Genomic DNA, 16,080 nt, shown 5'->3' on the forward strand with positions numbered 1-16,080 from the left:
GGCAGTAGGATGCCCTTGACATGTTACTGTGGACGATGATTCTTGCTGTGACTTTTAACAAAGCCCGGGAAGGGACTTGGGATGTAGCTGTTCTCTGGCTCAATGGGGAAATTCTACATATTCAGCTCTGTGCTGGGGAGCAACTAGGAAACATGGTGAAAACATGGTGCCTGGCATAATCAGGTGGGGCATATCCTACAGTCAGTCACAGAGCAGGCTGACTTCGGGCTGATGTTCTCACCAAGGCAGCTAAGGCAGTGGGAGCAGAGAACCTGGGCTCTGCGAGCAGATCCACCTGCTTAATATTGTAGCAAACACGCACAATACTAGGTGCTTGAAAATATCACCAATTATTGCACGAGGCACAATTAGCCTGTGGAACTGATTGCCCCAGGGTATCACTGAGGCCAAGAGCTTAGCAGGATTCAAAAAGAACTGTATCTGTATGGGTGATTGTCACAGGGTGGCTGGCCACCCCGTGACTGAAACAGGTACAGCTCCCCTGTGCCAGAGCACGTGCTTCCCGCTAGCCAAAAGCAGGAGATGAGAGCAAGGGGGCGATAAAGGATCAGAGTGAGTTCAGTGAGGGCACAGCTAGAAAAGAAACTGCAGAGTGAAGTTGCAGGGAGAGAGGGTCTCATGTAGGGAGTTGGGGCCAGGCACTATAACCTAGCTGAAAGCTTTGTTTTTACTTTGGGAGAAGGCAAAGAAGACAGGCCCAGCCCTGCATCTGCTCAGGCAGCAGGAAGGGACAGTACCTCGTGGAGGAGGGGACATGCCCAGCTTAAGGTGGGGTGGAAGATGGGTTTTTGTGGTTGCGTTTAACAGCTTTGTGTTAATACAGAAACCAAACCCCAAGAAAGGCTGTGATTGGCCGAGAGGCTGTGTCGAGTTTGTTTAAGGAGCCCTGGAGAAGGGGAAACGGGGCAGAGCATGGCAGAGGCAGCCCTGGCCCCAAGGGCTGCTTGGGTGGTGGCCACTACATTACAGTAGTGGCCACATCCAGGCTTACTTAGTAAGGATTCTAAACCAAACACCCCCAAACCCAACCTTCAGCTGGGGACTGGTTATCCCATAACTGCCCACCAATTGGTTTCTTACCCCTTCTTCTGAATCAGGTGGGATAGGCCTCTGTTGGAGATAGGCTATGGACTAGGAGGGGTTCTGGCAGTTCCCATGTTCCTGATGAGGACGACTTTTCCAAATAAGCGTGATGCTGGTGAAAGTAATTTTATGCCGGCTCCCATAACCATCTCTGCATCTCAACTATAGGCCTGAAGAACCGACACCATTTTAATAACTAGATCTTGTTTTCTGTTATCAGCACAAGTACTTTAGAGCCATGGCCGCCCTCCAGCAAATGCGCAAGAAACCTGGACTCATCACAGCTACGGTGAAGAACAAACCCCCAGCGGCGCTCCATGTCATATAGCAGGTGCAGGGCAGAGCCATTTGCGTTGTGTTCTATACAAGGAAATGGACAAATTGACCTCAGAAAACTGTAAGCATTGATTTCCATGGGAGACTTCTCAACAAATAAAACTGGGCTAGTGACAAGCTGTTTTGGTTCACTAGAATGAAGGTTAGTGCTAGCTAAGGTAGAGGAGTCATCGGCCAGAGAGGAAGATAAAACACACGTTGGTTAATTGAACTAGGAGAACTTGTTTCCCTGACTGAAAAATTCAACGCCTTTGCATGGCAGGAGTGTGCATGTTACAGGTGAGCTGCAGAGGAAAGAAACCAGAGCTTGTGCCTCTTTGTGACAGGTGAAAAGGCCTGAAGGGTTGTTCTCTTTCTCGTATATTTTAACATTAGAAATACCAGGAGTGGCCAGGCCAGGCCCCTGGTGGGGTGGCCCCCTTTGGAGGACCCAGAGAATTCGGAGCTTGTCAGAATCTTACCCCCCACTCCAGCCCCTTGATGCCAGGTAAAGTGGCCAGAGTGACACAAAGGGGGTCTCAGCATCTGTCTACGTTGCACACTGAGCCCGGGTCTGTGGGAACTGGGCTTCTAGTGTTTCCAAGCCCATGTGTGAGTAGCCCGCTGCATTGCAAGCCTGGGGTTACGGTTACTGGACCAGGTCTCCCAGCGGTGCTAACACGTCCGTACTGTGCTACGCTGACCTTCTGACTCAGGTCTGCGGCTTGAGATACATCCACGCTGCATAACAACAGGGCTGGGACCCAAGTCACAGCAGGACTCGGGCTCTGCTAGCAGGGTCCTAGGAGCTGAGTGCCTGCTGACCTGAGTCAGACTCATTTGGGGAGGGGCTTGAGCTCAAACCTGAGTCAGAGCCCGGGCTTAGTGTGCAGTGTAGGTATACCCTAAAAGCCCTCAATCCAGCCAATGGAGAAGCTTTGTGAAAGAACGGAAGAATGCAGCCACAGGTGGTCCTATGAGGACCCCCTTCCTCTTGATCTTGAGGGCACAATATTAAGGGAGAAGAAAGAGTCAAAATCTAACAACCTAGTGCTGCTGGGGCACCTTCAGCTAGTACTAGGCAGATATCATGTTGGGCCAGGGTTTTAAACAATCTTTTGACTTTGTGCACAATTGCTTCTTGGTACAGCTAGTTCTAGGGCCTGCTCTCAGTTTAGTGCTGAATACATAAGAATGGCCATACTAGGTCAGACCAAAGGTCCATCAAGCCCAGTATCCCATCTTCTGACAGTGGCCAGGGCCAGGTGCCCCAGAGGGAATGAACAGAACAGGGAATCATCAAGTGATCCATCCCCTGTTACTCATTCCTAGCTTCTGGCAAACAGAGACTAGGGACACCATCCCTGGCAAACAGCAATTGATGACCCTATCCTCCATGATCTAGTTCCTTTTTGAACCCTGTTATCGTCTTGGCCTTGACAACATCAAATAGCAGAGTCCTTGGAAAACCTGCAGGAGGCGCTCTGTCAGATGCCCCAATGGAAGGGTGAGGGTTGCCCCTGCCTGTCCCCAGACATTGCCTATGTAATATGTCCAAGGCTTTAGCCTCGTTAAGGAACATCTGAGGTCCTGTCTACAGGCCAAATTGCAACCACATTGTAACTGCGTCTCCTGCCTGGTTGTACAAGTGGAGATGAGTCAGGTCTTTACTCATGTGTAGTCTTCTCCCTGAATAAATCTGCTCTGGGTTTTGTTCAGCCCTCTAATTACCTGCTCGATCTCTCTGCTTTGTAACCCTGTCTGTTAAAAGCTTTAGCTTTAGTTTTCCAGGGACCAGATTAGGGACCAAAATCTGTTCCCCTTTGTCATGCAGGGTGGCTCCCCCTCTAGGAAGGCAAGCAGGATTTGGCTTTAGCTCAACACTAAGGAGAAGGATCCACACCCTAGATCTCTAAAAGCCTTATGTGATCATCCCAAAGTGAGCGAGATCTTCTGAGGCAAGGCATGTCCGGGTGGTATGTGTATAGGCTTTCTTGGTGGCCTTGCCACATGCCCTCTGTCCTCCAGAAGCAAAGGCATGATTCCTCTATGACTCCCCTTTGCTCCAGGAGCATACCAACTTGCTGCTAATCCAAACCAACTATAAATTACTACTCCTGCGATGCTGGCTCAGCTGTGCTGGCTGGCCCTGTGCGGGTGGGAGCCATTCCCCACCCATCTACTCATTGCATGGGGTTGGGTCACCCCCTTATTCCTCTATACTCTATGCTCCACTTAGGAAGGAACAATCAGTTTCACACATACAGAATGGGGAGAGACTGTCTAGGAAGGAGTACGGCAGAAAGAGATCTGGGGTTATAGTGGACCACAAGCTAAATATGAGTCAACAGTGTGATGCTGTTGTAAAAAAAGCAAACGTGATTCTGGGATGCATTAATAGGTGTGTTGTGAGCAAGACACGAGAAGTCATTCTTCCGCTCTACTCTGCGCTGGTTAGGCCTCAACTGGAGTATTGTGTCCAGTTCTGGGCACCACATTTCAAGAAAGATGTGGAGAAATTGGAGAGGGTCCAGAAAAGAGCAACAAGAATGATTAAAGGTCTTGAGAACATGACCTGCGAAGGAAGGCTGAAAGAATTGGGTTTGTGTAGTTTGGAAAAGAGAAGACTGAGAGGGGACATGATAGCAGTTTTCAGGTATCTAAAAGGGTGTCATCAGGAGGAGGGAGAAAACTTGTTCACCTTAGCCTCCAATGATAGAACAAGAAGCAATGGGCTTAAACTGCAGCAAGGGAGATTTAGGTTGGACATTAGAAAAAAGTTCCTAACTGTCAGGGTAGTTAAACACTGGAATAGATTGCCTAGGGAGGTTGTGGAATCTCCATCTCTGGAAATATTTAAGAATAGGTTAGGCCATGGCTACACTTACAGTTCTGCAGCGCTGGTAGATACAGCGGGTTCGTACAGCTGTGTAGGGCCAGCGCTACAGTGTGGCCACACTGACAGCTACCAGCGCTGCAGTGTGGCCACATTTGCAGCGCTGTTGGGAGTGGTGCATTGTGGGCAGCTATCCCAGCATTCAAGTGGCTGCAACGTGCTTTTCAAAAGAGGGGGGTGGGGTGGAATGTGACAGGGAGCGTGGAGGAGACAGACAGAATGGATTTTTGGAGTTGACACTGTTCTCAGCTCCCTGCCTTGCAAGTTCTAACGACTGGAAGACACACAGTGCCTACCTTCAATCATTTTAAAAGTTCTGACCCCCTTCCCCCACCCCTCTCTCATTCACTAAATGCAAATTATGCACTCCTAAATAGCTGTCAGACCAGATAAGCATCTGCTCAACATGGACTTCCCCCTCCCCCTCTAACCGTGTGAGCGTGCTGTTTCTCTCTTCAAGCAAACAGCTGTGAACATTCCAAAGTAATTCCCCTGCCTGCCTCCGCTCGCTCAGCAAACAGGAGCTGTGTTTGTTTTTTAAATAAGCAGTTTGGCTGAACTCCGAGCTCTCCCTTTCTTCCGGTTTGTTGTGGACAGGAATTCTGGGATACCTCCTTATACCCCGGAGGTCAATAAAAGCGCTGGTGGGGTCCACACTTGCTGACCAGCGCTGGATCAGCAGCGCTGGAATCGCTACACCTGAGGCTCGACCGGGTGTACAGCCAGCGCTGCAACCAGGGAGTTGCAGCGCTGGCCATGCTTTGCAAGTGTGGCCACATCCTAAGTTGCAGTGCTGTAACCCCCTCACCAGCGCTGCAACTCTCTAGTGTAGCCATGGCCTTAGATAAACGTCTATCAGGGATGGTCTAGACAGTATTTGGTCCTGCCATGAGGGCAGGGGACTGGACTCGATGACCTCTCGAGGTACCTTCCAGTCCTAGAGTCTATGAATCTATACAAGGTCTGGGTAGCCTGTGCGGGGGCACAAAGGGATCTTGCTCTCCCTATCACCCCTGCGTGGGCCATGGACCAAGAGACAGTTGAGCCCAAGGTCTGTTTTGCACACACTCACACCCCAGCAGCTGAGAAGCAATTCTATTTACCTAGTTTATGTGTCACAGTATTGATTTAAAGCAGCATCCCCCTCAACGCTGAACCACCCCTTTCCCAGAGACCTTGGCACGATCTTTCCTGGAGGTTCTCCAGGCTCTCAGGAGGAAGGCTGACCGCCAGCAGCCTGGAAATGCCACAGCAGACAGTGTTATTCTCCCAGCCGGCTGTAATCATCTGCCACTGAGCAGAGCGTCTCGAAGGCCTGCTGGAAATCCTCCTCCTCGCAGCCATATCGCTAGTACCAGTGCAAGTAGGCGTTGGTCTTGTACATGGCCTCTGCTCTGGCCACCACCTGCTGCAGGAGTTCCGCTGAGCTAGTGTTGGTTGGCGCAGTCAGCGAGTGGCTGTGACATCCGGGCTCCACAATGTTGAGAGAGTCTGTGGGACGGAAAGTGATCTCTTCACCCAGACATATTAACCCTTCCCGAGAGGTCTTCTCCCACCCAGAAAGGGTTAAAAGGGACATATGGCACCTACCTCATTCCTGGCGGGGGAAAGCCCTCTGCATTCTAAACACCCAGCCTAGTTAAACTAAACTGAAGTTCTGTCTACCACTGCGCAGGTGTAACGTTGGTCTTGCAGCAAAGTGCAGAGCGGAGTTATACGAAAGCCTTATTTCTAATAATACGCACATGTGAAATCTTCCAGGGCCTTATCCCACTCCCCTGAAATAAACAGTCACCATGTGACCGGGTACAAGCAACTCCTCTACCTCCCTCTCTTTTAGGTGGGGATCATACTTCCCTCGTTGGAGTGGTGTGATGCTTCATTAATGGGTGTAAAGTAGGGAAGATCCTCCAGCGAAAGCTGCGGTGTAAATTGGCCCCTGAAACACAACTCCACTGGCACCAGCTCAGAGCCGAGGACAATCCAAGAGGAATCTCAGCATGAACACACCAGTGGGTTTAGCCTCTACTCGCTTCCCCTCAGTCGCTATCGGACAAGGGCCTCAAGAAGTGTATTGATTGCGCTGGGCCTGTTTCACACGCTTGGCTAACGTAACAAGGCAAAGGTGTGTGCAGCTTGCCGTTCTCTCCCTTAACCTGGGGTTACTGATTTTTGTGTCTATATGCAAAATTATGAATAAAAGGCTAATGACCCTACTTCTGAGCGTGCAATTCCCTGCTGGTTCTTTCCAGTGTCACACTGAGGGCAACTCTGTGTTTGTACAGCCCCTTGCACAATGGGTGCCTGGTCTGTGACTAGAGGCTACAGTAACACTACTAATAATGAACACATGGATTCAGAGGTTTCTGCGGCTGTCGTCCCTGCTGCTGGGTCTGCCTTTGTCCATCGGTTTTTGAAAGGCAAACAGCTGGGTCAGAAGGAAGGAGCCTTCCCCCACAAGGGTCACTGCAGCTCCTACCTGTTTTTGCTTTGTTTTGCTGCCTTTTCTCCCTCCTTTCCCATTTTGCCCCAATCTCTTACCCTGTCCCCTCTCTCCTTCATTTCTCCCTTCCAATCCCTCCCACAACTGCATCGTTTGGGTGCGAGGGGCCTGTGCACCTTCTAAATGGGGAGGTTTGAGGGATGAGCCAATGAATCTGAGATCACCTCTCTCCAAATGTGGGAGACTCAACAGTGCTCCCCGTGTCTCTGCTCAGCAGGGTCTCAGGACCGGACTAGTGAGGGTGCTGTGGCCAGGATGGGGCTGCCTTACAGTTACAGGAGAGAAGATCCCACAAAGCCAACAGCACCAGCTAGTTCTGTCAGTCTCTCCCTCCTGAGCACCTCACTATGGAATGGACCAAGGATCCAGAGTCCCCACGTTCTGAGGGAAGCTACAGAATGAACCAGAGAGCCCAACTTGCCCCCAGCTCTGGGAGAGCTGGAGGGGAGGTGTTGGTAGCACTGCTGAGTCAGTCATGATCTTGTGCTTCAGCACAGTGCTGGGGGCACCAGGAGCTAGAGACCCCTTCCTGCTGAGCCATAAAACAAGGCCTGAGCCACTCCTGCCTATTAACTCTTCGAGCCAGAAGGACACGTGGATTGAGTGGCAGTGAACTGCACAGCGAGACTCCCGAGGAATCTGAGGGCAAGTCTACACTACAAAGTGAAGTTGACCTAAGCGATGGTGCTAAACAGTCAGCCACCTGCAGTAATGAAATCGCTTTTGCATGTACATGCTATGCTCCCTGTGTCAGCGGCGCGCAGCCCCACCAGGTAGGGTGACCAGTTGTCCCGAGTTTATAGGGACAGTCCCAATTTTTGGGTCTTTTTCTTATATAGACTCCTATTACCCCCCACCCCCCGTCCCAATTTTTCACACTTGCTGTCTGGTCACCCTACCACCAGGAGACTGTCAGTGTGGGGCACTGCTGGACAGCTTCTGAAAAGCAGCAACAGAGGATATAAGCAACAGGTCACCAACCCGTCAATAGTGATCAACTGCTCAATCCTGGGCACTCTTCCAGTCGATCATGATCTCTGACCACGATGGTGCAGTGGGGCTGCCTGCCTCAGTCCCCTGCCACTCTCTGAAGTGGCCAGCACACCCCTGCAGCCAGGTGGTAGTGGGGCCACACGCTGCTCCTGCCTGCAAGCACCGCCCTCGCAGCTCCCATTGGCCGAGAACAGGGAACTGTGGCCAGTGAAAGCTTTGGGGGTGGTGCCTCCGGAGAGGGGCAGTGTGGGGAGCCACGTGCCTCCCCATCCTGGGGCAGCAGGGGCACATTAGCCCCTTCTGGGAGTGGCATGGGGCTGTGGCAGGCAGGGAGCCTGCCTGCCTTTGATTGGTGGAAGGCTAAGTGCTATCCAGGGGGAGGCCGCACCCCATCCCTGAGCCTCCTCCCACAGCCAGCACCCATACCCTCTCCTGCATCCCGAACCCCCTCCTGCACCTCAAGCCCCTGCCCCAGGGCTGATCCCCCTCCCGGAGCCAGCACCCCACACCCCCACCCGAACCCCCCCGCCAGAGCCCAGTGAAAGTGAGTGAGGGTGTGGGAGAGCAGGCGAGGGAGAGAGGAGGGGATGGAGTGAGTAGGGTGGGGTTTTGGGGAAGTGGGAGGGTGGATCCTGTGTTGCCCTTAAATTCAAAAACTGATCGTGGGCATGAAAAGGTTGGAGACCCTTGATCTAGAGTGAGACTGTGTTGACCTAACTACATTGACCAAAGCGCTACACCTCTCGCGGAGGTGGAGTTCAGTCAGCGTAGTGGGCGAGTTACGGCGGCGGGCGTGCCATTTGAGTGTAGACACTTACAGAGTTAGGCTGACGTGAGCTTCCTTGTGTCGACCTAAGGCTGTGGTGTAGACGAGGCAATACCCTACTCCTTCCTGCCTCGGCTCGCTCCAACCAGATATTGCCCACCCCACCTCACTCGCTGCCCCCTCCCTCTCTCCCCACCAAATCAGAGCCCTCTCACATATCTATCCCTCACCTCCACCCTTCCACCTGCAGAGACCCTTCCCCTCACTGCCAGCGTTCTGCCCCTCCCCTCAGCCTGAGCCCCTGCTGAAACCTGCTTCCCCAGGCTGGCTTCTAGCCACTCGGACACTGGCCAGTCCTCCCGGATCAAATAGCCCCTGGTTCCCTTAGAGCGAGTAGGGATATTAGCTGCAACCTGGCTCATTACATTCTGCCTTCCTACATAGCCCACCCAGCTAGGCTGGGCACAGTAGAGATTCTCAGGGTGTCTCCACAGCAGCGGGCCAGCCGCAGGTATCTAGTTGCTGTGTAGAGGTACCCACAGTGACCTCGACCTGAACTCAGTCCTGGGATACGTGGAGGCAGCTCCACTGAAGTCAATGTTTCTGCTTCCACCAGGCTTGAATTGGTTCCTCATGTACCAATAGAAAGGATGTCCTTGTGGTTAAGGCTTAGGATTCAGGAGACTTGGGCCCAGTTTCTGGCTCTGCCAGACTTCCTGTGGGACCTTGGACAAGTCACTTAATCTCCGTGGGTCTCCCTTCCCTTTCTGTAGAATGGAGAAGAACGGTCCTTCATTATGCGTCTGCCAGGATAAATTAAAGTGAGTTTCTGGGGGGCTCAGATGCTACGGTGGTGGGTGAGATGCAAGTGCTTAGACAAGACCAGCAGTGAGTTCAATGGACTTGGTGAAGTCTATGCAGGTTTTCAGACGCCTCCCCAACCTGTGACCTTTTCTCCAAAGCAAAGAAAACCTCTCTTGAGCACAAGGAATGTGACACGCTCTGGTCTGACCTTTGCAGACTGGCTGCATTTGTCAGCCTGCCCTATATCCCCAGCAGCCATATGCGCAGAAGAGGGCCCAGCGAGACTGACCTGTCCAGTGGTGGAGAGGGAAGGGGTTCCAAGGAACACAGCGGTAAGCTTGCTTCAGCTTCCTCAGCACCGAGTCACGGGACAGAAGAAAGGTGTCCTCTTGGTAGCTGCGGGCTACAGCGAGCACAGAGGTGCTATAATGCTGCAAACAAGGCAAGCTAAGGGCAAAGCAGATCCAGGGATGACCTTCAGAGCTCTCCCCCAGCTGGTGGGGAAGTGTTCTCCTGTCCCATCTTGAACACTTCCTGTCCTAGAGTTGCCAAGTGGGGTTTGACTCTGAGCGACATTTTGATCACAAATCTAGTTGTGTAGGAAGGGACTGTCAACAGACTTGTGTGGCCTGCTGGCTAGAGCAGTAGACTAGGACTCAGGAGACCAGGGTTCTATTCCTGGCTCTGCAAGTCATGTTCCCCTTTTGGTGTCCCAGTGGGATGGGGTGAAGGTGGTGTCTATACCACCACCTGTGCGATTCAATAATACTCCTTTCCTCCCGCACTCTGTCAGGCTAGACCGTCAGCTTCCCGGGACCTCCTCGGGGTCTGTCCAGTGCCTGGCATAACGGCCTCAGACTCAGTTGGGGCCCTCTAGATTAGAGGTTCTCAAAGTTCATTGCACCATGACCCCCTTCTGACAACAAAAGTTGCTACATGATGCCATGAGGGGGGACTGAAACCTGAGTCCGTCTGAACGCGCTGCCTCAGGCAGGAGGACCAGGGCCAAAGCAAGAGCCCCACCACTCTTTGCAGAGGGGCCAAATCCAAATCCCAAGGACTTCAGCCCTAGGAGGAGGGCCTGTAACCTGAGCCCCCCACACACTCAGGGGTGAAGCCTTTGGGCTCAGGCCCTGGATCCCAGCAAAGCTATTGCCAGCCCTTGGTGACCCCATTAAAATGGGGTCATGACCCACTTTAGGGTCCTAACTCACAGTTTGAGAACTGCTGCTCTAGCTGATACCCGTAATACAGACCACAATAGGTATGGGAGGGACAAGCTCACAACTCTACCTTCTCAGCAGATCATACTTTTAAAGAGACCAGTCCCCCAGGCAAACATCTGGGTGCCCAGAGGTCCCATCCTGGCCTGCATTTAAATCTAGAGGTTTCCAAATGTATTTCAAGGCAGATGAACAGAGGTAGGGTTCGTCCCTGCAGTTAGCTGGGATGTTTCGGAATGTGAAATCTTGATGACCCTGTATCTCATCTTGAAGGTTGCGAGGCATAAACTCGAAGCCAACTGGCTTAGCTTTCTCTCTTCGCCCTGCCCCAGCCAAGGGCCATGGAGCACTACTACAGGGCTTTCCAAGGGCCTGTTGGCTCAGGTCACAGGCAGGTAGAAGGGAACTTGTCTATCTGGTTGATGTTCTCTCCTTCCTCTACCCGAGTCGTCGGTTTCACTGAAAACTAGGGAGCAGAGCCTGAGCTTAGGCAAACTAAGGTAAATCTGTCGCCAGGCCTCCAATAAAAAAAGCACAAACAGCTGCATGGGTGCAATGTGACAGTAACACCAAAGCATCAGGGAACGCAGCAACGTGAACTCCCCCACACTGCATGGGGCTCAATCCCCTCTCACACAATCAAGCCGCCCAACAGGTACCACACAGGGGGAAGTGTCCAATGGCTGTGCGCTGGGTGCGCAGACAACATGGGTGCCATGCATGTGTGCAATCATGCCAAGAAGAACTTTATTGTTTGCATTTAATTTCCAAACAAAGGGGATAAAAGTGGCCCAAGCCCATTAGAAATTAAATGGGTCCCCACTCAGCCCTGACCTCACTTGAATGAGGTGGGGATGAAAAGCAGACCCCATGTGTCATTGACAACTGGTTGAGGGAGGGGCAGGGTCAAATCATTGCTGCTTTGATTCCCTGGGGGGTGAAAGGCATTTTCTGCCAAGCTGTGTTAGCTGGACAGCGGTGCACCTGCCGTTTCGCCAGCCCCAAGTGAGTGGGGGTCCGGCTGTGTCTCCCCTGCAGTGTGTGCAGGACCGGCGCCAGCGTTTCTGGCATCCTAGGTGCTGGGCCATTTCGCCACCCCGCGCGTGGGTCTTGCGGCTTCGGTGGAGCTGCTGCAGGCATTCCCGCAGAGGGTCCTCTGGTCCGCGGCTCCGGTGGAGCTGCCGCAGGCATGCCTGCAGCAGGTCCACCTGAGCCATGGGACCAGCAGACCGTCCGCAGGCACGACTGTGGCAGCTCCACTGGAGCCGCCTGCCGCTCCCCCCAGCAAAATGCCGCCCTCCCCCCATAATGCTGGCGCCCCAGGCGACTGCCTAAGTCGCCTAAATGAAAGCACCGGCCCTGAGCATGTGTCGGAAGAACTTACGCAGCTCAGGGCTGTGAATAAACCACCCCCCAGCCGACATAAGTGCCAGCGTGGACAGTACTCAGAAGCTCTCTCCCGTCGCCATGGCTACTGCCTCTCGCAGTGGTGGTTTAGTTATGCCGATGGCATAGAGCATCTTCACCAGACATGCTGCAGCAGCTTCGCTGTCATAGGCACCAACTTCACCTCTTTCCCCTGTGCGTGAGACCCCCCACTCTGCTCCTGGCCCCACCCCCACTCCACCCCTTCCATGAGGCCCTGTCCCCATTCCAACCCCTGCCCCAATCCCACTTCTTCCTCAAATCCGCGCCCCGGCTCCGCCTCCTCCCCTGACTGCTCCACGTTGCTGCTTCTCCCCCTCCCTCCCCAACCGTGCCAATGCTGCCAAACAGCTGTTTGGCAGTGGCTGGGTGGGAAATGCTGGGAGGTAGGCAGAGGAGCAGGGATGCTCAGGGGAAGGGGAGGAGGAGGTGAGGGGAGGTGAGGTGGAGGGGCGGGGCATGGAGCTTGGCTGCCAATGGGTGCAGAGCACCCACTCATTTTTCCCCATGGGTGCTCCAGCCCCAGAGCACCCACAGAGTCGGCCCCTATGACCACTGTACGTGTAGACAAGCCATCAAAAAAAAACAACAAAAGAGACTTTTTTAATCTCATGAATTTAAAGCTAAACAAATCATCAACATTGGCTTTTTCTTTGCCTGCTGTTTGAGCCCATAAGGTTCATATTTCCAAACTTTTCTCCAGAACCATGAGCCTAGCAATTTACCATTTCCAAGTCTGAAAACTGAGATTCTCCTACAACTACATGATGCCAGGAGGGGAGGCTTTCAGAATAACCCAGCTACCGCAAGACTCGTGATAAAATGGAGATGGCCTCTGCGGGCAGCAGCAACAGGAGCTTTTCATCTTCTGGAGGACTGTGCAGTGTGTGTTTGTAAGCGGCTTGCGGACAATCTCCCTCCTGCAAGCGGCCCACCATCCTCACAGGCCAGGCTCAGACACGGGGATGTCACAGGAGTTTCAGAGCAGCACGGGCTCTGCTTAAACCCACCGTGTGGGCTTCTGTACTTAAAATGTGGCCCACCATCAGGTTCGAGACTCCACAGGAGTCTTGTATTGGTCTCTTAAATTAGCTGCTGGGCTGCAGACTGACCTGGACAATTAGACTCATCTGAGAGGCTCGGAATCTCTTCGAGTGGTGGGACAGGCCCCATTCTTACCTCTTGCAGGCCTGAGCCATGTGAAGGAATTTCAGAGTCGGCGTGGGGCAGACAGACCTCAGCAGCTCCCAGGGTTCTGTCCCCATGCTGATCCCACTGAAAAGCAAGGGTGAGACATACAGTCATCTACCACCACCACCGTGATACTTCAGCAGCTACGGAGTAGTGCAGCCTTCTCTCTCTGAACCTCTTTACCGTCCCACTCAGACACAGCTAGGGTGACCAGATGTCCTGATTTTATAGGGACAGTCCTGATTTTTAGGTCTTTTTCTTATATAGGCTCCTATTACCCCCCACCCCCCATCCCAGCAAGGCAGGAAGCGACATAGCTGTTCATGGCGGAGAGGGAGACCTGGGGCTGCATGTCAGACACTGGCGCTTTCTTCCCAAGCAGGGCTCCCATCCTCCTCAGCACGGCATCGTTCTGGAACAGGAGGACGCTGTCGACATGTCTAGACAGACAAACTGGAGTCACTGTTCCTTTGGAGTTAGGATCTCAGCCACAAGTCCTTAGGAATCGCACGGAAGTTAGTGGAACTTCTGCTTGGATCAGGGCTGAGCAAGTCCTCACAGCTCGCCCCGGGGCTACATCAGATGACCATGTGAGTAAAACCCCTTTCGTTTATGTGTTAGAGGAGTGCTTACAGGTCCCAGCCAAGATCAGGGCCTCATTGTGCTAGGTGCTGTACAGACACACGGCGAGAGAAAGCCCCTGCTTGAAAGCTAAAGAGGCAGGACAAAGGGCTGGGGAAAGGTGGTGTGATTGAGATGACGTGACTTGCCCAAGGCCACTGAGGCAATCTGTAGGAGATGAGGGAACTGAACCAAGCGCTCCTAAGTGCCAGGCCAGCGCCTTACACCTGCGACCATCCCCCCATCTCAGCAGTAGTGCCAAAACTTCCCGCTCCTAATCGTACCAGTTACTCCAGCATCAGGGGCTGCAGGTCTCAAACCCTGGGCCACAGGGCCCTTAGAAAACGCTACGTTCCAACCTAGCACCCCGTGATCTGCTAGGAGTTGCCACAACTTGAAACTCAACTTTGGCAGAGGACTCCTGGGCTGGGCTCTGACTGGCAAAACCCTGAGGGTCCTGACTGGTCCCCTGCTACTATTTAAACCAAGCAGAGGAACAGGAAGTTGTCTGTGTAACTGGGTTTTCCCTGCTTAGAATGGCCGGCCTGCCCTGTGCTACCTGTTCCTGCTGCCTGACTCTGGCCTCCCGGTACCCTGACCCTCACTCCCAGCGTGTCCTCTGGCGCATCTCGGACTCTGACCTCCTGGTACCCTGACCCTCACTCCCAGCATGTCCTCTGGCCCATCTCAGACTCTGACCTCCCGGTACCCTGACCCTCACTCCCAGCGTGTCCTCTGGCGCATCTCGGACTCTGACCTCCTTGTACCCTGACCCTCACTCCCAGCGTGTCCTCTGGCCCATCTCGGACTCCTCTGACCTCCTGGTACCCTGACCCTCACTCTCAGCATGTCCTCTGGCCCATCTCAGACTCCTCTGACCTCCTGGTACCCTGATCCTCACTCCCAGCGTGTCCTCTGGCTCATCTCAGACTCTGACCTCCTGGTACCCTGACCCTCACTCCCAGCGTGTCCTCTGGCGCATCTCGGACTCCTCTGACCTCCTGGTACCCTGACCCTCACTCTCAGCATGTCCTCTGGCCCATCTCAGACTCCTCTGACCTCCTGGTACCCTGACCCTCACTCCCAGCGTGTCCTCTGGCGCATCTCGGACTCTGACCTCCTGGTACCCTGACCCTCACTCTCAGCGTGTCCTCTGGCGCATCTCGGACTCTGGCCTCCCGGTACCCTGACCCTCACTCCCAGCGTGTCCTCTGGCCCATCTCAGACTCCTCTGACCTCCCGGTACCCTGACCCTCACTCCCAGCGTGTCCTCTGGCCCATCTCAGACTCATCTGACCTCCCGGTACCCTGACCCTCACTCCCAGCGTGTCCTCTGGCCCATCTCAGACTCCTCTGACCTCCCGGTACCCTGACCCTCACTCCCAGCGTGTCCTCTGGCCCATCTCAGACTCATCTGACCTCCCGGTACCCTGACCCTCACTCCCAGCGTGTCCTCCGGCGCATCTCGGACTCTGGCCTCCCGGTACCCTGACCCTCACTCCCAGCGTGTCCTCCGGCGCATCTCGGACTCTGGCCTCCCGGTACCCTGACCCTCACTCCCAGCGTGTCCTCTGGCCCATCTCAGACTCTGACCTCCCGGTACCCTGACCCTCACTCCCAGCGTGACCTCTGGCGCATCTCGGACTCTGGCCTCCCGGTACCCTGACCCTCACTCCCAGCGTGACCTCTGGCGCATCTCGGACTCTGGCCTCCCGGTACCCTGACCCTCACTCCCAGCGTGTCCTCCGGCGCATCTCGGACTCTGACCTCCCGGTACCCTGACCCTCACTCCCAGCGTGTCCTCCGGCGCATCTCGGACTCTGGCCTCCGGGTACCCTGACCCTCACTCCCAGCGTGTCCTCCGGCGCATCTCGGACTCTGGCCTCCCGGTACCCTGACCCTCACTCCCAGCGTGTCCTCTGGCGCATCTCGGACTCTGGCCTCCCGGTACCCTGACCCTCACTCCCAGCGTGCCCTCTGGCCCATCTCGGACTCTGACCTCCTGGTATCCAGGCCCAGCCGACTTCTGCTCCACCCCCTTGGTCAGACAGCCCAGCCGTGACATCCAGTCATCGAGAGCGCTTGCCAGGAAAAGCCAGGTAACTTAGTGTATCTTATTCCATAGTAGCGTACTAGGCAATAGGTCTTCCACTCTCTATTTCTCAGGCAGCGAGCTCTTTGCAAGCAGAGAGTGGGCTTTTGCTCCACACTGTGGGAACCACCCTAGTGCACGGTGATC

General features: G+C 54.0%; 1 protein-coding gene and 1 pseudogene across 3 annotated transcripts in view; one reads left to right on the plus strand and one right to left on the minus strand.

The window, feature by feature from the left end:
• The window catches only part of KIF9 (kinesin family member 9), a 37,890-nt gene extending 34,744 nt beyond the window's left edge, over nt 1-3,146 (plus strand). For all 3 annotated transcript variants that reach the window (XM_050942494.1, XM_050942495.1, XM_050942493.1), the window contains one exon: nt 1,325-3,146. In XM_050942494.1, coding sequence (XP_050798451.1) covers nt 1,325-1,432 — 108 coding nt within the window. In that variant the 3' untranslated portion in view covers nt 1,433-3,146. The remainder of the gene's footprint in view (nt 1-1,324) is intronic.
• A 2,251-nt stretch (nt 3,147-5,397) lies between these two features.
• LOC127046014 (tubulin beta-8 chain-like) overlaps nt 5,398-16,080 on the minus strand; it is a 43,338-nt pseudogene continuing 32,655 nt past the window's right edge.

The sequence above is a fragment of the Gopherus flavomarginatus genome, chromosome 2 (genome assembly GCF_025201925.1).
Source record: "Gopherus flavomarginatus isolate rGopFla2 chromosome 2, rGopFla2.mat.asm, whole genome shotgun sequence".
Lineage (NCBI taxonomy): Eukaryota > Metazoa > Chordata > Testudines > Testudinidae > Gopherus > Gopherus flavomarginatus.